Source organism: Arachis hypogaea, chromosome 10, assembly GCF_003086295.3.
Source record: "Arachis hypogaea cultivar Tifrunner chromosome 10, arahy.Tifrunner.gnm2.J5K5, whole genome shotgun sequence".
Lineage (NCBI taxonomy): Eukaryota > Viridiplantae > Streptophyta > Magnoliopsida > Fabales > Fabaceae > Arachis > Arachis hypogaea.
In genome coordinates this window covers 99,271,055-99,295,349 of record NC_092045.1, presented here as the reverse complement: position 1 = coordinate 99,295,349, position 24,295 = coordinate 99,271,055, and the positions used below count along the sequence as shown (strand labels likewise).

The 24,295-nt window shown below is 35.9% G+C and overlaps 2 protein-coding genes and 1 long non-coding RNA gene across 4 annotated transcripts; 2 read left to right on the top strand and 1 right to left on the bottom strand.

Moving 5' to 3' along the window:
• The first annotated feature begins 76 nt into the window (after positions 1-76).
• On the top strand, positions 77-4,328 carry LOC112716098 (probable acetyltransferase TAP2). The gene is made up of 8 exons (XM_025767946.2): positions 77-299; positions 415-500; positions 633-693; positions 1,878-2,061; positions 2,423-2,522; positions 2,655-2,755; positions 3,136-3,229; positions 3,933-4,328. Exons 1-8 carry the CDS (start codon positions 265-267, stop codon positions 4,010-4,012), a joined length of 741 nt encoding a protein of 246 aa, XP_025623731.1. The 5' UTR covers positions 77-264; the 3' UTR covers positions 4,013-4,328.
• A 5,076-nt stretch (positions 4,329-9,404) lies between these two features.
• On the bottom strand, positions 9,405-12,903 carry LOC140175880 (uncharacterized). 2 transcript variants are annotated; one of them, XR_011866817.1, is made up of 2 exons: positions 11,338-12,903; positions 9,405-10,825 (listed from the first exon to the last, which is right to left on the bottom strand). It is a non-coding gene; the product is annotated as an uncharacterized lncRNA (long non-coding RNA). The 2 variants fall into 2 exon arrangements; XR_011866816.1 differs by having other exon boundaries at positions 11,353-12,903.
• LOC112717802 (uncharacterized) lies at positions 9,511-10,752 on the top strand. Its single transcript, XM_029289728.2, has 2 exons — positions 9,511-9,995; positions 10,616-10,752. Exons 1-2 carry the CDS (start codon positions 9,511-9,513, stop codon positions 10,662-10,664), a joined length of 534 nt encoding a protein of 177 aa, XP_029145561.1. The 3' UTR covers positions 10,665-10,752.
• Positions 12,904-24,295: the final 11,392 nt, after the last annotated feature.

Here is a 24,295-nt window from a genome sequence, read left to right as displayed (position 1 = left end):
TTTATTTAGGTACTTTGCCCTTTTTTTTAATTTATTTATGTATAAAATCCTTTAAATAAAAATGAAAAAGAAAAGAAAAAAAGAGAGGAAAAAAAAAGATAAAAATAAAAATAAAAAAGCCAAGCGAGCAGATAAATATATGCATCGTATGAAATATGGCTATGAATAATGATATTATGATGATAATATGATATGGTTTCATATCGTGTGAGTAATAATCCTTAATTAGTTTATGGGTTGTCTTGGGTTGGGTGGCTCAAAACAATGCTAACCCTCAACCTCACTCCTCTTCCTTCCTCGTAAGTTTTCTTCTTTTTTTTTTGTTCTTCTCTCAACCTTAATTGTTGTCCAATTTTTTCTTTTTCTTTCCGTTTAGTTAGTTAGTTAGTTAGTTAGTTGCTCTTGTTGTTGTAGGTTCTCTGTTGCAAATTGCCCACTGTTTATTCAGAAAACACAGTTATTGATTCCTTCCAATCTTAGTTACTCCTTTTCTGCTACAGGTTCTCTCTTATTCTCACTCTCTTGCTTCATGTGGGTATTATGATTATTATTATTATGCTATCATTTTTTGTTTGTCAAGTTTTGATTTTTAATTTGTGGGTTATGTTGTGTGTTTTGTGTTTTTGATGCAGAAACCAGAAAGTTGAAGACTTTTCAGCTCAAGGCTGGATTTTGGGAGTCAATTAAATCTGGGTATGTTGCAATTTGATTGAAAAAATGGGATAGAAAATGGCATTATGTTTGGACATTGTATTTATTAGTCTTGGATTGCACAAAATCTATTGGATATTCAATGGAAACATGGCTACATTGTGGCTTGTATTGCGGTTTGCATTGTGATTGTGAGAAAACATGGCTCATATGATTCGCAATAATTTAAATCTGGAAGCCTTAGTTTGGTAATTAACATGTTGGAGTAGTTACTTTTTCCTTCAATTTGCAGGGGTGGTTCTTATTTAGTTATATTTGCCGGTTGTCATTCGATTTTGTAGCTCTGGTAGGTACACTTTCGACGAGTTTTGTTGTATAGAAATTTTTGCTTTGATTAGTGTAATCTTTTTGTGTTCCCTAGTAATGCTTTATAAGACTGAATGCCAAGACAGCCTTCTGTATAAGGAATGTTTTGTACAGAACAAAGAATTTATAGCAGTTCTGAATGTATTGTGGAATCTGAGGTTCTGGGGTGGAATTCAACCTCAGAAACCGGAAATTGGTGTGCATTACAATATGAAATAGCAGAAAATAGAAGAAACGATACGTAAATTGTCCTGGGTAGTATAGAGACCCTTCATCCTCACATTCCTTTCTGAACAAAATGACCTAACTAACTCTCCTCGCTCCCTCGCATATATAAAGCCTTGTTCTTCATCCCCAAATCTTCACATGATCTCGGTCTCCCTCCTCATCATGACTAAATTAAAGGAGAAGTTTTGTACAGTATAGGGCCTTCATCACAAAATATATAAATTAGAGAGATTTGACTGAAAAACGTGTCTATAGGGTCTTTTGTCATGCATTTCATGCTCGTCATCATCTATCCAAACAAGATACAAATATATAACTTGTGTTTTTGTCTCTGTCTGTTGTTAATTCCAAACAGAATACTAATACTATTCTTTTAAGTCTTTGTCTCTTATTTTCCTTTCTCTTTCTCTGTTTCGGTGTATCTGTCTCTGGATAGAATCCGGACCTTATTGAAATTTGTATACAATATATGGATTTGATTGCAAAGTCTTAAACTATTAGGATCTAATTGAAGATTGAATGAAACTATATGAGCTTCTTGAATAATTTAACCTCCTATCAATTACATATGATATATTGACCAATAGTGTATCTCTTATCTTGAAAGTTCCTTTGCTTGTTCTCCTTCTCAGGTTGATTAAGAACAACACTACACAAGTTGTTGATCCACCCAACGTAGATGAAGAAGATGAAGAACCTTTGCCTCAAGAGTTTGTCCTTGTTGAAAAGACTGAACCTGATGGAACAATTGAGCAAATAATATTTTCTTCAGGTGGAGATATTGATGTTTATGACCTTCAAGCTCTCTGTGACAAGGTGTGTATCTAATGCGTCTTTATGTCGTGCATTAATGTTTCTATTATCGTGTTTGTTTGGTGTAATAATGCATATGCTAGCCTTGGAATTCATCTAAATCTTATCTGAAGAATTGATGAAAATCATCAAGAACTTCCTTTATTACATCTTTGGACTGATAACAATAATTAATTTCTTGTTCAATATTCTAGTTTCCTTTACAATTAACAACATAAAGAACTCGTTTACCTATTTACATCATTCATGGAAATAGTTTACTTAAATCCAAAATTTCAGTACTGAATTGTCCCTTTTATTTTTTTCTTTTTTTCTCAATAAACAAACCCGCACTCATATGACGAGTGGTTAATCTCTTTAACAGGTAGGGTGGCCACGGAGGCCATTGTCGAAATTAGCTGCTGCTTTAAAAAATAGCTATATTGTAGCCTCATTGCATTCTGTAAGAAAGTCTCCAGGGTCAGGTAAAAATAATAAGATTCCTTGCTGTGTCCTGCGTTTACGTTGACTATTCAGTTATGTTTTTTCTTTGTGCCTGTGGTTATCCAAACCTATTTGATGAACATTTTGGTGTACTTGGCGAAGTTATTTCACAGAGGGGAATGAACAAAAGAGATTAATCGGCATGGCTCGTGCTACTTCAGACCATGCCTTCAATGCCACAATTTGGGATGTCCTAGTTGATCCTGGTTACCAGGTATTTTCTGTCAACCAAACATTAACTTCAATTTTGGTTCTGCTTACCGAAAGAGTTTATATTTGGAGTCTAATTTGAACTTAAAAGTTATAACATAAAAATTAAGCTATAACTTTTAAGGCAAAGAAAGAACAATTCCAATAAGCAATAACCTTTATCATGCTTTATGAGCAACTTATATTCTGATGTTTGCTTGAAAGTATGTTGGGTAAAATAAATGCACTTGAATTCAGAGGAAGCTAAGCTTGTATGCATATAAAGTGGTGTCAAATTCAGGCATTTCTGCCAAATCATTTTTGTGCTTGAGTGCCTCATGTAAGCATGAATTCCGGCTGCGTTAGCTGAAGTACTGGTTATTGATGTCGTTGTAACTTGTATAGGGCCAAGGTCTTGGTAAAGCTCTTGTAGAGAAACTGATTCGAGCTCTTTTGCAAAGGGACATCGGCAATATAACTCTGTTTGCAGATAGTAAAGGTATAACAACATTCGCAAAGTTTACACTTATTATCATCGACAATGTCCGATATAATAGAACTTGACTGCTATGTCATTAGTGCTTAGATATTTTGTGTGCTTGCGCTATCATTTCGATAGTTTGGCCTTAGGGTAAATTACACTGACCTTCTTGAAGTTAGGTAATATTACACGCGACAGGCCTTAATTTTTCATGCTTACATCGAGTCATTGCCTTTTCCTATGGGAAGGTGAGCCTTACGTTTATAAGAGAAATCAACATCATGTTTTATAAAATATAAGGTAAGAAGGAGGAAACTCACATACATTTGTCTTTATGTGAAGCTGTTAGTTGAGACCGTTAGATAACAATTTAGTCAAACATGTCAAATTATCTAACGGTTCTTAATTAATAACTTCACATGAAGATAACTACATGTGAGTATATTGAGTGTCATATAACTTAACCTTAGGAGAATTTGTAGTAAATTTAGGAATTTACCCTAAAATATTTAAGGGGCATGTTAGGAATATCCTCGGTTAGGAGTATCATCGGGCATGTTACTTCGTTAAACGTGTTCTTCGATCCGACTATCATCGACTCTTGTTGATGGCCGGCACACTATGAACATTCTGCTATTCCTTTAGTCCAACATTTGATTGGAAGGTTAGGGTTTCATTTCATGCTTGGAGTTTCACATTTTCTTTTGTATGTTGAATGCAGTTGTGGATTTCTACCGGAATTTAGGTTTTGAAGCTGACCCTGAAGGCATAAAAGGCATGTTTTGGTACCCAAATTACTAATTGCAACCATTGATTAACTTTGCAACCAATGTGTATGCAAGTTTATATCTTGATTTTATAATATGAAATTACACAGAATTGACATCAATTTGTAATTATTATTATTGCGTTAGGCGCTAGTATTTTTCCTTTTTATATCCAAATTATTTGATTAAAGAATTATATTCACATATAAAAACTTGAGTATTTACTTTGTACTTGAAAAAAAAATGTGACGATGTTGGTTATCTCTTGGTGCTTATTAGTATTTGGTTTGGGAGTGAAAGAGGGTGAAAATTTCATTAATCAAATGTTATGTATAATTTTTTTCGGAAAAGCTCTGCATCCATGTAAAAATGTTAACCAAGTAATTTCCTCCACACGCGCGTCCCCCAACTCTTCATTCGTTTGTTATACACGCGCTACATCTAACGTGCTGCAATGTAAAGCTTTGCTTAACATAAACCTTCTGCTACAACGTAAACCTCCTTCTTCTTCTTCTTCTCTGCTCGCGTTTTTCCTTATTGATTTGCATTGTCTTCGTCGTTCTCTTCTGGTCGCGTTCATCTCGTTTTCTTATTTCGATCTGGTTACGTTACATTTATCTTCTTCCTATTCTTCTTTGTTTTCTTTTTCGATATGCACTTCTGAATCGAAACAATGAATGACTCAACTTCAAATTAGTTGAATGGAATGCAAAGTTTGGATTATTCAATTTTGAATTGAATTGAATGGAATGCAATTGCTAATTTGAATTGAATTAAATGAATGGAGGTGTACTGAATTGAATTGAATTGATAATATGGAAATTGTAGGCAGAGTTATTTGAATTTGATTTTATATAATGGATTATGTTTTGTTCACTCAATACTATACAAATGTTTCACCATGAGTATTGTGTTTGGTTCACCATGTTCATTCTGCAGAAAGCTGTTTGAATTTGATTTTATATAATGGATTATGTTTCGTTCACTCAGTACTATACAATTGTTTCACCATGAGTATTATGTTCGGTTCACCATGAGTACTGTATTCGGTTCATTCTGCAGAAAGCTGTTTGAATTTGATTTTATATAATGGATTATGTTTCGTTCACTCAAGTACTATACAGCAGCAACAACAACAAAAGAATGGCAATAAGGAGAAAACACGTGAAGAAGAAGGAACGCGAAAAAGAAGGAGGAAAAGGAGGAGGAGGAGGAACGCGAAGAAGAAGACACTCCGTGCGTAAACGAGAGAAGAGAGGAAGAAGAAGAAGCGTGATGGAAAAGAGAAGAAGAAGAGAAGAAGCATTGGCCAAGAGCGATTTCATGTGTGTTAGGCGCGTGTATTTCACATTTCATTTAATGATATTAGGTTTTTTTAGTATTGGACCAACTTGATTACATGGTTACATAGATGTATAATATCCCTGAATTTTTTTGTGTGGACGGATAAATACTTATATAGAATTTTTTCTTTTAACTCAACAAAAGAATTGTGTGATCTTTTTAATGATTAAGAATTTATATATTTAATTTTCATTATTGAGTTATGCAGTTTCTATAAAATAAAAAATTTGTTTGTCATTTCATTATATAGAAATATTATCTATGAAAATTCACCCTCTACTCTATTTTACATTCATACCAATACCAAACTAACCGTTTCTTCCATTTTTTTATGCATAATGTATAATCAAATAATATTTTTTTATTTTTGGACGAATTTTTTTTGATTCGAAACAACACAATAAAGTGTAATAACAATAAAGCGTACAACACAAGAAAACTACAAGTAATTCTTATTTATCTTCGATATTGCTATCAACAACAAAAAAGAATCAAATATCACTTCACTTTGTGTAGCTCTTACTCTTTGTAATTTCTAATTGACCTGTTAATTATTTCTGTAATACTTGCTTCTTGATTTTTGAAGATTCTGTGATTCCTTTTCAGTCAAGTACTCTAAAAGATAACAAAAAAATCAACCAATCACCTGTTATGTTCTTTCTTTCTGACAAGTGTACCTGTTTAATTCTCAAGTTGCTTAATAGTTTTTGAAATAGACCATAGTTTATCATAGGCTAACAACCAAACGCATCACATATGCCAAGTAAACTCACAATCAATAAACAAATGGTAATCATTCTCAATCTCCTTTTTAATTTTTATATAAAACACATATTATCATTTTGGTACTAATCCCCTCCAAATAGAGATAGTAAAGCTGTAACTTAAAAAGTTAAAATATCTTTTGGTACCATCTCAACCTGCAAAACCTGCAGATACGAGTTAATAGAATAAATGTCCGATTTATCAAATTTGGTCCTCTCTCTTATATGTTAGTATGGATGAAATTTTGGATTCAAAATATCACTGTTTTTTTTTCCCATGAAAATTTTCATTTTTTCCATGCTTTTCTCAACTTGTGGCCCAAAAACCACACTATATTTTTGTAGTTTCCTATAGTATCCCTCAACCTGACAAGTCAAAAACTAATTCGTTGTGGATTGGAGTTCTATTTAAGAGTTTGTTATTGACCAATAGATTGCTACATGCACAAGACGAAATTCGAATCTCCAACAATTACTTAAACAGACTAGTGAACTAATCACTACATCAACCTAATTTGATTAAAGTCCCACTATATATATTCATAGGAAAAATGAAAATTCCTTCTCTATCCGGTTTTGGCAGGGAAAAAAATTAAGTGTACTTGTCCAAGTTATTATTCAAAATATACGTTTCAGAATGATATAATAATTGATTAGCATTGTGTCCGAAGTGTTCTTAACTTTAACAGGGTTGAACAAATTGCAAATGATTATTTTTTTTTTATTTTTACCATATCTCTTGGTCCGGTAAATCATGACTAATATTTTGCAGATTTAAACTCCATTTAAATATTTGTTATTAGTCAATAAATTATTATATACACTTATAAAAAAATGTAAATATATCTTTTTTTTTTTTCTGATATTTGATTGTGTATGCAAACTAAAAAATTTAAAATTACTCAATTGAATTGATTCAAGTTAATAATTTTACATTTTGAATTTTGATTATTCTACATTTTTTCCCAAAAATTTTACAATTCTCGGTCTAAATAAGGCTTTTCTACTACTGCAATTAAAAATCTTGAAACAACCATCTCTTTAAAAGTTTGAAAACAATATAGTTAATTAATATAGAGGCATAGCCGCATAGATGGAATGACAGAAACATCTAATGACTCTATAAGAGGCTGCTTGTGGAGTAATGCTTTTCTTAGTCAATAAAAATAAATGATGATGATGTCTACCAAAATTAATTAACATCCCAGTTCGCAATAGGCCAATAGTGACTGCTTATAAGACTTTAATTTCTCCACAGCACGTTTTGTGTTAATCCTAATCTTGTTGCTTCTACTCTTAGCTAGAAATAGAATGCCACATAATTCCATAAAAATTATATGCTAAATTACATGGTTAATCTTAGGGGTGTTTATGGGTTGAATAAAACCGGGTTTGATATGATTCAGATTCGGTTCGAAATATATACTGGACCTATTTGTTAGATCCGAACCCGATCCTAGACTTGATAAAATTTACACATTTTCGGGTCACGATTATACCGGGTAAAAATCAGGTGAAAACTGGGCCGTTAACATTACCTTCTTGTAAGCTAGCATGTGAAAATATCCAAATTTTCAAGATTCCAATCATTATTTGACATGGTAAAATTCACTTAGAAAAATATAACAAGAACCAACTCTTCCCTAAAATTAAAGCAACTACAATCAATACTAATATTATCTAATAACATCAAATATTTAAATCAATACAAATAATACAATATTATGCATTATTCTAAAATCTTATGCATTTTAAACATAAAACATTAACTTATAGTCTTATAATGACTAATAACATAAAATATTAAAGTTTACCATACTTAAATTTCAAATAAGAATAGCCATTCTGCAGTCAAATTGATTGCTAAAGTTAATGGAAGAGAAATTATTTTGAGGGATGCTAATAGATTTCACCATTTTAAGGATGGTTACTGTTCTTGCAAGGATTATTGGTGATTCCTGGAAACAAATCTTTACATATCACCTTGAACTTGAGGAGTCTATTGGAATAGCAAGGCTGCTTTTTTCTTTGGAGGGCTTTCTCGATGGTCTATATTTCTGAGCCAAAGAGAAGCTTCGCTACTTAGTACATTTAAGCCTTTACCTCATCTTTAACATAATAGGGGTGAGTATTATATTGCTATTTTCTGAATATTCTGTTGATGATTTCTTGTTAAAAAGGAAATTAATGCTTATATATTCTTACAGTTCCAAGTCTTTGTGTTGCTATTTAAATGGATGGCATGAGAGTGTTCACTTTCAAAAAATTGGTCATTTATACTGAAGACCAATAATTTTAGCTGCTCAAAGAGGTTATGCATGATGTTTGTTACTGGTATGTGTATGCTATTACCCATTTACTGCTGTATTTTGGGTGATCTAGCTTGTGATTATGGAGTTCCTGATGGGGATGGAACCCCATATCATACAGGAGGAAACATTCATTGCAAGTTAATTGTTTAGTAGCCCCTATGATACTCATATTGTACTATCTACGTTTTGGAGGGAAAGTGATAGAAGGGAAGGCCTTAAAATATAAAGCTTAATCCATTTTCTAATTCAAAACTTTTTCTTCCCTTCCCTTCTAGAATAAAAAAAACATCATGAAGTTAAAGGATAAGAAATTGATATTTGGGTAAACCGGCATTTTGTCACTTGAAAGATTCTAGTTCTAACAAAATAGTCCTGGAAAGATAAAAAATGTTTGACAAATTTAATCAAATGATGGTGTAAAATTTTTTTCAAAGTGTCAAAACGGTGGTTTACTCTTGATACCTTGGATAAAGAGATCATAAATAGTCTTCGTAAAAAGAGTAAGTAGTTTTTCCTAGTCTTTCTTATTTTCTCTTGTACTTCAGCCACATAAGATAAAAGTTTTTTTACAGTGATATTAATTAGACTGAATTAATTTTCTTGCTGAAAGAGGTTGTGTCCTGTTCTTATTTCCACTCTTAAAAACCAACATTTCAAGTTGCTACGACTTTTATGTCTATTTTTCTTCTTAGTTTTGCTTGAGAGATAACTAACAAATCGAATTGTTCATTTAAAAAAAAGCACATTGAATTGTTAAGGTGATTCTTATGGCTAAGAACTCGTCCTGAAAGCTGCAATTAATCTCTTGCAAAATAATCATAAAGGAATAACTTAGATTAAAGCAAATATTTTAATGCATATAAAAGCCTAAGACTTCATTGTAGAAAATTATGTAAGGTAAATATGGCTTGTTATTTTGGCATGAATTTAGTTTTCCATTTTAGCTTTTTATGTGCGAAATCATATGTTGGTATGATAGTGTCATTAACATGCTTGCTTACTGATATGCATAAAGGAGGTAGTGCATATGATTAAGGTGTTAGATACATAAACAAGTGCCCAACTATATTCACATTTTCACATAATAATATATAATACCTAAATTCCTAAACATGTGTTCTCCAATTCAATTTAGCATAATCTCAGTGGTTGGCATTGCAGAAGACGTTTTGGTGAGTATTAAGGGGTTGACATTTCCTATTGACTTCTACATTCTAGAGATGCCCCCTAATGACTCAGGAAGACCTTCATCCATCTTGCTTGGAAGGCCATTTTTGAAGACTTCGCGGTTTAAATTGGATGCATTCTCAGGTACCTATTCTTTTGAGATTGATGGAAGAGCAGTGAGCTTCAACCTTGATGAAGCTATGAAGCACCCACCGAAAGGCTACTTTATCTTCCAGTATGACATTATTGATGAGACTGTAGAGGTAGTTGATGAGAAGAACATGGCTCAAGGTGCAAGTGTAGGGAAGCCCTCTGAGCATACTGAAGACACCTTGCCACCTCCAATGATTCCGAGTGATCAAGTGCCAAGTCATGAGCTGAAAATGGAGTTGAAGCCCCTTCTACCTCACTTGATCAAGAAGGAGAGCAGGTATTTTGTTATAGCTACAAATGCTAATGTACCAGTATGTCTATGTGATCAAAATGAAGAAAATCTTCTGAAGTTAGAAATCATACACATAATCTTATATAAGATTCTGTCATAACTTTTACATTAGAGTTCCATGATATCAATTTGAGCTTGTTTTATTCACAATAAATATTTCTTTTGACTCATATGCTTGTTTATGAATTTATGCCTAATGGCATCTTATGTGATTGGATTTTAGATATGAGAATGTAGTTTTTTTTTGAAATCTATTAAAACTAGTCTAAAAGTCAAGTACAATACAGATATCTGCTACTACCTAATTTATTTGCATTGTGAGTTCATAAGGATTAAATTTGTATGAAACTTCTATGAATTATTTTTTGAAGAATCTCTCTTTCACTCCTAAAATGAGATATTATCTTGAGTGGAAGTTTTAAAAGTCAAATCAGAAAGGTATAATCAAACTAGTAAAAGGCAAGAAAAAGGATTAAAAACAGCATAGGGAAAAGAGAGTTAAATATGAGAAATATAAGATAAGGACTTCAATACTACATTTGAATGAAATATTTATTAACAACCATGATTAAAGGGCTAAGTTTATGGATATTATAATGTGGCAGGCACAAAGGGAAACTTAACATTTGGTATGAGATTGCGCATCGCGATTGATTCGGCCAAAGGAATACTATATCTGCATACTGAGGCGAATCCTCCGATATTCCATCGAGATATCAAAGCATCAAACATACTCCTAGACTCCAAGATCATTGCTAAAGTAGCAGATTTTGGACTGTCGCGGCTTGCACCACACCTAGATGAAGGGAATGAACCTAAATATGTGTCAACAGTTGTGAAGGGAACACCAGTAAGACTATTATTATGAAAAAATTTTCAAGATAATATAAACTATGCAACTCATATCATTTATGCAATCATTGGCAATGCAATTATGAAATTTCTATGCAGGTTTTTTAAGACTAATTCTAGCGACATAATTTTCTGTCACGACTAAAGGCATTGCAGGTTGAATAGAACATTCCTTAAGTTGTTAGTTTTCTTGTAGGGTTATCTAGATCCAGAGTACTTGTTAACTCATAAATTGACAGATAAGAGCGATGTCTATAGTCTTGGAGTTGTGTTTATGGAGCTTTTGACTGGCATGCAGCCACTATCACATGGAAAAAACATTGTTTGCGAGGTACTTGTTTATTCTATAATCATCTTTGGTGACTACTCAGGCGAATATATTTTTATACGAAGATGATAAGTGAAAACTGTTAGATGATTTGAGATGTTTAACTGTTTTAAGAAGGAAAGACATCTTCATTGAGTAGCCACCTACATTGAAATGTAGTACCTATATGTACTCCACAAATCCTCTATGAGCTGCATGCAGGAGTGACAAAGGATTGGGTCCTTAAAGGTCTCTGTTACCCCACCCTGCCCCTTTCTCTCTCTTCACTCTCACTGTGACAATCCAACCCTAACGTTCTAAACCCTTCTTGGAACCCAGCCACCATCCCATTGCGGTAGAGGGTGCTGTCGCCCCCAGAGGGACAAACTGTGGGTGTCGTCGTTGCTCGTGGAAGGTCTGCTCGCTTCTCCTCACCGTCACTCTTCGAGCTCACTCTGTCTCTCTCGCTGGGATGTCTCTCTCTGATCAGCTGTGGAGTATTCGCCGCGCCGGCACCTTCCTTCCTCCCTCAATTCTCGCAACCTTGATAATAAGAATAAGGTCTTCACAAGCATAGCGATCATAAATAAATTTGACAACAAATTTGGATGAAGTTATGTTGAGTCATACTTTTCGCCATGCAACCTCACGTTATCGACGACGCTTCTTCTTCACCACCATCATCATGCAACTCGTTAGAACACACTGCACCGCCACCACTAACCTCATTTCCCACTTCGCACGCACCGGTCAAATCTCCTACGCCCACAAGGTGTTCGGCCAAATTCCCCAACCTCAACGAACTACTGCTTCCTGGAACGCCCTCATATTCGGTTACTTCCAAACCCGCCAACCCAACTTGGCTCTCCAACTGTTCGACCAAATGCCCTAACGGAACATTGTGTCCTTTAACACCTTAATTTTTGGGTTCATAAAGAACAGGATGATTGTTGAATCCAGGAGAGTTTTTGACACAATGCCAGACCGGAATGTGGTTTCGTGGACTTCGATGGTCCGTGGTAATGTTCAAATGGGTATGCTTGAAGAGGCTGAAGCATTGTTTTGGCAGATGCCAGATAAGAATGTGGTGTCTTGGACTGTGATGCTTGGTGGGTTGTTGCAGAGTGGGCATTTTGAGGATGCACGTGACATGTTTGATATGATGCCAGTTAAGGATGTTGTGGCATATACGATTATGGTTAGTGGATACTGTGAAGAGGGGCGTCTGGATGAAGCGAGGGAATTGTTTGATGAGATGCCGAAGAGGAATGTGGTGACCTGGACTAGCATGGTTGCCGGGTATACGAGAAATGGGCGTGTGGATGTTGCAAGGAAATTATTTGAGGTGATTGGTGCGGTAATTTTACGACCATAGACTAACCGGCAAGTGCATCGGGTCGTACCAAGTAATACCTCAGGTGAATGAGAGTCGATCTCACGAGGATTGACGGATCAAGCAACAATGTTTAAATGATTTACTTAGTTAGGCAAGCAGAAAAGGGTTTTGAGATATTCAAAAGGTTTAATTTGAAAATATCAGAAGGCAAGCATGCAAGTAAATAAGTTGAAAATAAAATATTGGAGAAACAGTTAAGGCTTAAGAGTTATCTATTTTTCCTGATTAACTTTTCTTACTAACTATTTTAATCATGTAGGATTTAATTTATGGCAAACTATATGTGACTAGACCCTAATTCCTTAGACCTTTCTAGTCTCCTCTAAAATTCATTGACTGCCAATGCCTTGGTCAATTAATTCCAATTAGAGGGTGAAGTTCAAATTCTGGTTTATATGCCACAAAAATTCTAATTACCCAAAAATAAGAGGATTATATATCACGTATTCTATTAAATCCAAATAATTAAAATTTAGGAGAAATTGTTTTCAAGCTGTTGTTCAAGTAAAGAGCTTTTCCAAGTTATACAAGATCTCAAATAGAAAAAGGGTCATACTTCCGTTCTACCCAAATTCATAAGATGAAGAGCGAAAACAATTCTTAAATTATAAATTGATGAGCGGATAATTTATACGCTTTTTGGCATTGTTTTTAGTATGTTTTAGTTAGTTTTTATTATATTTTTATTAGTTTTTAGTTAAAATTCACTTTTCTGGACTTTACTATGAGTTTGTGTGTTTTTCTGTGATTTCAGGTATTTTCTGGCTGAAATTGAGGGACATGAGCAAAAATCTGATTCAGAGGCTGAAAAGGACTGCAGATGCTGTTGGATTCTGACCTCCCTGCACTAGAAGTGGATTTTCTGGAGCTATAGAAGCCCAATTGGCGCGCTCTCAACTGTGTTGGAAAGTAGACATCCTGCGCTTTCCAGCAATGTATAATAGTTCATACTTTGTCCGAGATTTGATGGCCCAAACAGGCGTTCCAAGTCAGCTCAAGAATTCTGGCGTAAAACGCCGGAACTGGCACAAGAATGGGAGTTAAACGCCCAAACTGGCACAAAAGCTGGCATTTAACTCCAAGAAGAGCCTCTACACGAAAATGCTTCAATGCTCAGCCCAAGAACATACCAAGTGGGGCCGGAAGTGGATTTTTATGTCATTTACTCATCTTTGTAAACCCTAAGCTACTAGTTTTCTACAAATAGGACCTTTTGCTATTGTATTAGACATCTTGGTAGCTATCTTTGAGTAGTCTTATGCTATCCTAGATCATGGGGGCTGGCCTCTCGGCCATGCCTAGACCTTGTTCTTATGTATTTTCAACGGTGGAGTTTCTACACACCATAGATTAAGGTGTGGAGCTCTGTTGTACCTCGAGTATTAATGCAATTACTATTGTTCTTCTATTCAATTCAGCTTATTCTTGTTCTAAGATATCACTTGTTCCTCAACTTGATGAATGTGATGATCCGTGACACTCATCATCATTCTCACCTATGAACGTGTGCCTGACAACCACCTCCGTTCTACCTTAGATTAAGTGGATATCTCTTGGATCCTTTAATCGGAATCTTCGTGGTATAAGCTAGAATTGATGGCGGCACTCAAGAGAATCTGGAAGGTCTAAACCTTGTCTGTGGTATTCTGAGTAGGATTCAAGGATTGAATGACTGTGACGAGCTTCAAACTCGCGATTGTGGGGCGTTAGTGACAGATGCAAAAGAATCACTGGATTCTATTCTGACATGATCGAGAACCGACAGCTGAATAGCCGTGCTGTGACAGAGCGCGTTGAACATTTTCACTGAGAGGACGGGACTGTAGCCATTGACAACGGTGATGCCCAACATACAGCTTGCCGTGGAAAGGAGTACGAAGGATTGGATGAAGACAGTAGGAAAGCAGAGAGACGGAAGGGACAAAGCATCTTCATACGCTTATCTGAAATTCTCACCAATGAATTACATAAGTATCTCTATCTTTACTTTATGCTTTATTCATAAATCATTCATAACCATTTGAATCTGCCTGACTGAGATTTACAAGATGACCATAGCTTGCTTCATACCAATAATCTCCGTGGGATCGACCCTTACTCGCGTAAGGTTTATTACTTGGACGACCCAGTGCACTTGCTGGTTAGTTGTGCGAAGTTGTGATAAAGAGTTGAGATTGCAATTAAGCATACCATGTTGATGGCGCCATTGATGATCACAATTTCGTGCACCATAAATCAATACATGAATTAAAATAGAAAAAGCAATAAAATCAATCTATACAAATAGACAGAGCTCCTAACCTTAACAGTGGAGGTTTAGTTGCTCATGGTTCAGAGAGAAAATAAGGATTCAGGTAAAATGTACTGAATTCCAATCTGATGGCCTCCTCAAGTTAATTAATGGAATCCCTTTTTATAACTAATCCTCATTATTTTAAAATCTAATTATCTAAAATTAAAAATAATGTATTTTCCTAAAAATAACATTTGAATTTAAATCAGAATAATCAGCAGGTCTTCAGTTGATGGGTGGGGACCACATGTTTTGTCCATTCTGCAGCTTCTAATCTGTGTTTTCTGGGCTAAAAACTGAGTCAAAACAGTCCAGAAATCGCCCCCAGCATTTTTCTGCGTTTTCTGCACGTGGCGCATATCACGCGTACGCGTCAATCACACGTACGCGTCGATGGTATTTTTCGCAAGTCACGTGGATATGTCGGTCACGTGCACACGTCGCTGTGCAAATCTTTAAATCACGCGTACGTGTTAGTCACGCGCACGTGTCGCTCTTCGCTACCATCTCCCTTGATTCTTGTACTGCAGAAACTCCATCAAATCCAGCCGAATGCTACCTAAAATAAACAAAATTATACAAGACTCAAAGTAGCATCCATATTGGCTAAAAGATAATTAATTCTTTATTAAACTCAACAATTTAGATGCAAATTCACTAGGAAAAGATAGGAAAGATGCTCACGCATCACAACACCGAACTTGAACTGTTGCTTGTCCTCAAGCAACCAAAACTAATATGGGCTTAGGATGTGAATTTGCATGAGAATGAGAGTTGGATTAAGCTCATGTCTCTTCTTATAGTGGGGTTTACAACTGCAATCCTGAATAATTTTGGCATCTCACTCATCTTTGAATCAGAAGAATGTAACTATCATCTGGAATTATAATCCATATAATACTATGAATTCTCTGATCTTTTGTAACTCAATTTAATCCTTGAAACAACAATTTTTCTTTGGTGCTTTGCACCTTGAGTCTAGCCGTGACTTTAAATGTTTTGTCTCGAGCTTTACTTGACACAGAAACACCACAAGTACTTAACTGGGAACTCTTTTTAAGTTCTAAATATTTTTTTATTTTTTTATTATTTTTTTCCAGACATTGGTGCTCAAAGCCTTTGGCGTACTCTGCAATTGATCTCGACTCTAAATGTTTTGTTTCAAGGATTACTTGATACAAGAACACCACAAGCATGTGGCTAGGGAAATAACTCTTTGAGCTTTTAATCATGTCTGACGTCCCTAGTCATTGATGCTCAGAGCCTTGGACCTTGCTTTTATTTTTCTTTTGCTGTTTCTTTTACTTCAAGGATTAAACTTTCATTAATTTCAAAGAAATCATAATAATTCTCTAAATTCCTATTCCTTGTACATCAACATTCTTTGATTCAAATTTAAATATGCATTGTTCATGTCATGCATTCAGAATTACAATTAATACCACCACATTTAAGTAAATGAGACTACTCTTAAAATTAACTCAATTTCTCATGCAATACATCACTTCTTATTTTTTATTTGAATTCAAGTTCAGTGAGTAATACATGAGACATCTTTTTACAATTAAAGCAATTAAGAGAAAGCTAAACTAGTCCTAGGATTCTAACTAATAAAGGATCATGCAACAAACAAAGCAAAATAGCAGAAACCAGAACATAACATAGAAAAAGAGGGGAGGAATAAAAAAATGAAAGGAACTCAACCACCTTAGTTATCCTAGCGGTCGCTTTATTCTTCAGTTTGTGCTCCTCAGTAAAGATGATACGCCTCCCTTTTGGTGCCATATAAACAGAAAACCCTTAAATGAAGTATCAACACCAAACTTAAAGGTTTGCTTGTCCTCAAGCAAAGAAGAATTGAAAATAGAAAGTGACAAATATTATGATGAAAGAAAAAGAAAATGATAAAAGAACAAGAGAGAATTAGGATTGGGAGAGGGGGAAAGAAAATTAAAACTAGGCGGCGAACTAGTGTAGTTGTGTGGCGCAGGCGACGCGTACGCGTGGGTCACGAAATTTTCTTAATGACGCGTAAGCGTGAGGCACGCGTACGCGTGCCCTTGATTTTGTGTGATTCGCGCGAAACTAGCTGCGCGCACGCACAACTCTTTGTTCACGTGGCTTGGGCACCAATATTTTCAAACAACGCGTGCGCGTTATGCACGCGCACGCGTGGATGAACATTTGTGCAAATGACGCGCACGCGTCAGAGACGCATACGCGTGAACAAGTTTTGTACTTCTAGCACACTTCCAGCCCTAAGGCAGCACAACTCTCTGCCAAAACACTTTTTGACGTCAAATTTTAAGGTCACGCGTACGCGTGGAGTGCCAAAGTCACGAATGACGCGCATTGATGAGCGGATAATTTATACGCCTTTTGGCATTGTTTTTATGTAGTTTTTAGTAGGATCTAACTACTTTTAGGGATGTTTTCATTAGTTTTTATGCAAAGACCACACTTCTGGACTTTACTATGAGTTTGTGTGTTTTTCTATGATTTTAGATATTTTCTGGCTGAAATTGAGGGACCTGAGCAAAAGTCTGATAGGAGGCTGACAAAGGACTGCTGATGCTGTTGGATTCTGACCTCCCTGCACTTGAAATGAATTTTCTGGAGCTACAGAACTCAAAATGGCGCGCTCTCAACTGCGTTGGAAAGTAGACATCCAGGGCTTTCCAGAAACATATAATAGTCCACACTTTATTTGAGTTAAGACTATGCAAACGGGCGTTCAATGCCAGTTCCATGCTGCATTCTGGAGTAAAACGCCAGAAACACGTCACAAACCAGAGTTAAACGCCAAACAGACGTTACAACTTGGCGTTTAACCCCAAGAGAAGCCTCTACATGTGTAAAGCTCAAGCTCAGCCGAAGCACACACCAAAGTGGGCCCCAGAAGTGGATTTCTGCACTTAGACTTATTTCAGTAAACGCTAGTAGCTAGTCTAGTATAAATGGGACTTTTTACTATTGTATTTTCATCTGGGAATTAATCTTGGTATCTACCTTTGGACGTTTAGTTCTTAGACTTTGGGGGCTTGCCATTCGGCCATGCCTGGACCATCACTTATGTATTTTCAACGGTGGAGTTTCTACACACCATAGATTAAGGTTTGGAGCTCTGTTGTACCTCGAGTATTATGAAATTACTATTATTCTTCTATTCGATTCATGCTTATTCTTATTCTAAGAGATTCGCTACACTTCAACATGATGAATGTGATGATTCATGACACTCATCATCATTCTCACCTATGAACGCGTGCCTGACAACCACTCCTGTTCTACTTTAGATCGAGCGCATATCTCTTGGATTCCTTAATCAGAATCTTCGTGGTATAAGCTAGAATTATTGGCGTCCATTCTTGAGAATCCGAAAAGTCTAAACCTTATCTGTGGTATTCTGAGTAGGATTCAAGGATTGAATGGCTGTGACGAGCTTCAAACTCGCGATTGTTGGGCGTGGTGACAGATGCAAAAGAATCAATGGATTCTATTCCGACATGATCGAGAACCGACAGATGATTAGTCGTGCTGTGACAGAGAATTTGGACCATTTTCACTGAGAGGATGAGATGTAGCCATTGACAACGATGATGCCCTACATACAGTTTGTCATGGAAAGGAGTATGAAGGATTGAAGGAAGGCAGTAAGAAAGCAGAGATTCAACAGGGACAAAGCATCTCCATACACTTATCTGAAATTCCCACCAATGATTTACATAAGTATCTCTATCTTTATTTTATGCTTTATTTATTATTATTTTTGAAAACCATTATAATCATTTGAATCAGCCTAACTGAGATTTACAAGATGACCATAGCTTGCTTCATACCAACAATCTCCGTGGGATCACCCTTACTCACGTAAGGTTTATTAATTGGACGACCCAGTGCACTTCCTGGTTAGTTGTGCGATATTGTGAAGAATGTGAATCACAATTTTGCCTATCAAGTTTTTGGCGCCGTTACCGGGGATTGTTCGAGTTTGGACAACTGGCGGTTCATCTTTCTGCTCAGATTAGATAATTTTCTTTTCAAAATATTTTCAAAAATCTTTTAAAATTTTTCTCTTTTTCGTTTTTCTAAAGATAATTTTCGAAAAAAATACAACAAAATTAATAAAAATTATAAAAACAAAAATATTTTGTGTTTCTTGTTTGAGTCTAATGTCAATATTTAAGTTTGGTGTCAATTGCATGTCTTTAAAAATTTTGTGCATTTTTTGAAAACTCATGCATGGTGTTCTTCATGATCTTCAAGTTGTTCTTGGTAAGTCTTCTTGTTTGATCTTGATATTTTCTTGTTTTGTGTTTTTTGTTGTTTCTCATATGCATTTTTGAATTCTTAGTGTCTAAATATGAAAATTTTCTAAATTTGGTGTTTTGCATGTTTTTCTTTTCTTGAAAATTTTTCAAAAATAAGTCTTGATGTTCATCATAATCTTCAAAGTGTTCTTGGTGTAATGGTGTTCATCTTAACATTCATAGTGTTCTTGCATGCATTATGTGTTTTGATTCATAATTTTCATATTGTAAGTCATTTTTGTATTTTTCTCTCTCCTCATTAAAAATTAAAAAATAATAAAAAATATATCTTTTCCTTATTTTGCTCATAATTTTCGAAAATTTGAGTTGACTTAGTCAAAATTTTTTAAAACTTAGCTATTTCTTCTAAGTCGAGTCAAATTTTCAATTTAAAAAATCCTATCTTTTCAAAATCTTTTTCAAAAATCAAATCTTTTTCATTTTTTATTATTTTTGAAAATTTTTAAAATTTATTTTCAAAATATTTTTCTTATCTTTATTTCAAAATTTTGAAAACTTTACTAACAATTAATGTGATTGATTCAAAAATTTGAAGTTTGTTACTTTCTTGTTAAGAAAGGTTCAATCTTTAAATTCTAGAATCATATCTTTTAATTTCTTGTTAGTCAAGTAATCAATTTTAATTTTAAAAATAAAATCTTTTTCAACTATATCTTTTCAATCATATTTTTTCAAATAAATATCTTTTTCAAAAATTCAATTTCAAAATCTTTTCCAACTTCTTATCTTTTCAAAATTGATTTTCAAATCTTTTTCAACTAACTAACTGACTTTTTGTTTGTTTCACTATTTCTTATCTTTTTCAAAACCACCTAACTACTTTTCTCTCTCTAATTTTTGAAAATTCTCTCCTCTTTTTCAAAATTTTTTTAATTAATTAATTGTTTCAAATTTTAATTTTAATTTTCGAAAATCACTAACCCTTTTTTCAAAATTAATTTTTGAAAACTCTCCTCTCTCATCTCTTTCTATTTATTTACTTAATTACTAACACTTCTCTTCATCCTAAAATTCGAACCCCCTCTTCCTCTCTGAGTTCGAATTTTTCTCTTTTCCTTCTTCTATTCTTTTCTTCTTCTACTAACATAAAGGAATCTCTCTACTGTGGTAAAGAGGATCCCTATTATTATTTTTTGTTTCCTTCTTTTTTTCATATGAGCAGGAGCAAGGACAAGAATATTCTTGTTGAAACAGATCCTGAACCTGAAAGGACTCTGAAGAAGAAATTAAGAGAAGCTAAATTACAACAATCCAGAGACAACCTTACAGAAATTTTCGAAAAGGAAGAGAAGATGGCAGCCAAAAATAATAACAACAACAATAACGCAAGGAGGATGCTTGGTGATTATACTACACCTACTTCCAAATTTGATGGAAGAAGCATCTCAATCCCTGCCATTGGAGCAAATAATTTTGAGCTGAAACCTCAACTAGTTGCTCTGATGTAACAGAACTGCAAGTTTCATGGACTTCCATCAGAAGATCCCTACCAGTTTTTAACTAAGTTCTTGCAGATCTGTGAGACTGTTAAGACTAATGGAGTAGATACTGAAGTCTACAGGCTCATGCTTTTCTCTTTTGCTGTAAGAAACAGAGCTAGAACATGGTTGGACTCACAACCTAAGGATAGCCTGGACTGTTGGGATAAGCTGGTCACGGCCTTCTTGGCTAAGTTCTTTCCTCCTCAAAAGCTGAGCAAGCTTAGAGTGGATGTTCAGACCTTCAAACAAAAAGATGGTGAATCCCTCTATGAAGCTTGGAAAAGATACAAGCAGATGACCAAAAGGTGTCCTTCTGACATGCTTTCAAAGTGGACCATTCTGGATATATTCTATTATGGTCTATCTGAGTTCTCCAAGATGTCACTAGACCATTCTGCAGGTGAATTCATTCACCTAAAGAAAACGCCTGTAGAAGCTCAAGAACTTATTGACATGGTTGCAAATAACCAATTCATGTACACTTCTGAGAGGAATTATGTGAATAATGGGACGCCTCAGAGGAAGGGAGTTCTTGAAATTGATGCTCTGAATGCCATATTGGCTCAGAACAAAATGTTGACTCAACAAGTCAACATGATTTCTCAAAGTTTGAATGGATGGTAAAATGCATCCAATAGTACTAAAGAGGCATCTTCTGAAGAAGAAACTTATGATCCTGAGAACCCTGCAATAGCAGAGGTGAATTACATGGGTGAACCTTATGGAAACACCTATAATTCCTCATGGAGAAATAATCCAAATTTCTCATGGAAGGATCAACAAAAGCCCCGACAAGGCTTTAATAATGGTGGAAGAAACAGGCTCAGCAATAGCAAGCCTTTTCCATCATCTTCTCAGCAACAGACAGAGAATTCTGAGCAGAGCACCTCTAGCTTAGCAAATATAGTCTCTGATCTGTCTAAAGCCACTTTAAGTTTCATGAGTGAAACAAGGTCCTTTATCAGAAATTTGGAGGCACAAGTGGGCCAGCTGAGTAAGAAAGTCACTGAAACTCCTCCTAGTACTCTCCCAAGCAATACAGAAGAGAATCCAAAAAGAGAGTGCAAGGCCATTGATATAATCAAAATTGCTGAATCCAAAGAGGAGGGGGAGGACGTGAATCTCAATGAGGAAGACCTCATGGGACATCTCCCAGACAAGAAGGAGTTCCCTATTGAGGACCTAAAGGAATCTGAGGCTCATATAGAGACCATAGAGATTCCATTAAACCTCCTTCTGCCATTCATAAGCTCTGAAAACTATTCTTCCTCTGAAGAGGATGAAGATGTAACCGGAGAGCAAGTTGCTCAATATCTAGGAGCTATCATGAAGCTGAATGCCAAGTTGTTTGGTAATGAGACTTGTGAAGATGCACCTCCCTTGTTCATTAGTGAACTAGATACATGGGTTCAGCAAACTTTACCTCAGAAGAAACAAGATCCTGGTAAATTCTTAATATCATGTACCATGGGCACCATGACCTTTGAGAAGGCTCTATGTGACCTGGGGTCAGGTATAAATCTTATGCCACTCTCTGTAATGGAGAAACTGGGAATCTTTGAGGTACAGGCTGCCACATTCTCATTAAAGATGGCAGACAAGTCAATAAGACAAGCTTATGGATTGGTAGAGGACGTGTTGGTAAAGGTTAAAGGCCTTTACATCCCTGCTGATTTCATAATCTTAGACACTAGGAGGGAGAAGGATGAATGTATCATCCTTGAAAGACCCTTCCTAGCCACAGCAGAAGCTATGATTGATGTTAACAGAGGAGAATTAGTCCTTCAATTGAATGGGGACTACCTTGTGTTTAAGGCCCAAGGTTATCCTTCTGTAAACATAGAAAAGAGGCACGATAAGCTTCTCTCAATATAGAGTCAAACAGAGCCCCCACAACCAAACTCTAAGTTTGGTGTTGGGAGGTCCCAACAATGCTCTGAACATCTGTGAGGCTCCATGAGAGCTCACTGTCAAGCTATTGACATTAAAGAAGCGCTTATTGGGAGGCAACCCAATTTTTATTTATCTATATTTTTATTGTTCTTTTATGTTTTATTAGGTTCATGATCATGTGGAGTCACAAAACAAATACTAAAATTAAAAACAGAATAAAAAACAGCAGAGGAAACAGCACACCCTGGAGGAAGAGCTTACTGGCATTCAAACGCCAGTAAGGAGCATCTGGCTGGCGTTCAACGCCAGAATAGAGCATGAATCTGGCGTTAAATGCCAGAAACAAGCAGCAGTTTGGCGTTCAAATGCCAGGATTGCACCCTGAGGAAAGCTGGCGTTAAACGCCAGAAACAAGCACCAAGCTGGCGTTTAATGCCAGAAACAAGAATAGACTGACGTTTAATGCCAGAAACAAGCTTCAGTCTGGCGTTAAATGCCAAGATTGCATGCAGAGGGCGTTTTACACGCCTAATTGGTGCAGGGATGATAAATCCTTGACACCTCAGGATCTGTGGATCCCACAGGATCACCTCATGATCTGTGGACCCCACAAGATTCCCACCTACCTCAACTCACCCTCTCTCTTCTTTCACACAATCCAATAACACTCTTTCCCAAACACCCTTTACCAATCACCTCAATCTCTCTTCCCCATCACCTCTTCACCACTCACATCCATCCACTCTTCCCCATAAACCTCACCTACCTTCAAATTCAAATTCTCCTTCCCACCCAAACCCATCCTAAATGGCCGAACCCAACCCCTCTCCCTCCACTATATAAACCCCTCCATCCTTCTTCATTTTTACACAACACAACCCTCTCTTCTCCCCCTTGGCTGAATACACATCTCTCTCCCTCTCCTTCATATTTTCTTCTTCTTCCTCTATTTTTTCCTCTTTTGCTCGAGGGCGACCAATATTCTAAGTTTGGTGTGGTAAAAGCATAGCTTTTTTTGTTTTTCCATAACCACTTATGGCACCTAAGGCCGGAGAAACCTCTAGAAAGAGGAAAGGGAAGACAAAAGCTTCCACCTCCGAGTCATGGAAGATGGAGAGATTCATCTCAAAGGTCCATCAAGACCACTTCTATGAAGATGTGGCCAAGAAGAAGGTGATCCCTGAGGTCCCTTTCATGCTCAAGAAAAATGAGTATCCGGAGATCTGACATGAGATCCAAAGAAGAGGTTGGGAAGTTCTGACCAACCCCATTCAACAAGTCAGAATCTTAATGGTTTAAGAGTTCTATGCCAATGCATGGATCACTAGGAACCGTGATCATAGTACGAACCCAAATCCAAAAAATTATCTTACAATGGTTCGGGGAAAATACTTAAATTTCAGTCCAAAAAATGTAAGGTTGGCATTCAACTTGCCTATGATGCAAGAAGATGCACGCCCCTACACTAGAAGGGTCAACTTTGATCAAAGTTTGGGCCAAGTTCTTATGGACATATGTGTTGAAGGAGCTCAATAGAAAAGAGACTCTAAAGTCAAGCCGGTTCAATTGAGAAGACTGGACCTTAAACCTGTGGCTAGAGGATGGTTGGAGCTCATCCAACGTTTCATCATCCCCACTAGCAACCGATCCGAAGTTACTGTGGATCGGGCCATCATGATCCATAGCATCATGATTGGAGAGGAAGTAGAAGTTCATGAAGTCATCTCTCTTG

Coding starts and splice junctions, on each gene's coding strand:
- LOC112717802 (XM_029289728.2), top strand. CDS start 9,511: ATGTGTTCTCCAATTCAATTTAGCATAATCTCAGTGGTTGGCATTGCA. Junction 9,996..10,615: donor TTGATCAAGAAGGAGAGCAG/GTATTTTGTTAT, acceptor ATAATGTGGCAG/GCACAAAGGGAAACTTAACA.
- LOC112716098 (XM_025767946.2), top strand. CDS start 265: ATGCTAACCCTCAACCTCACTCCTCTTCCTTCCTC. Junction 501..632: donor TTACTCCTTTTCTGCTACAG/GTTCTCTCTTAT, acceptor TTTTTGATGCAG/AAACCAGAAAGTTGAAGACT. Junction 2,062..2,422: donor TTCAAGCTCTCTGTGACAAG/GTGTGTATCTAA, acceptor TCTCTTTAACAG/GTAGGGTGGCCACGGAGGCC.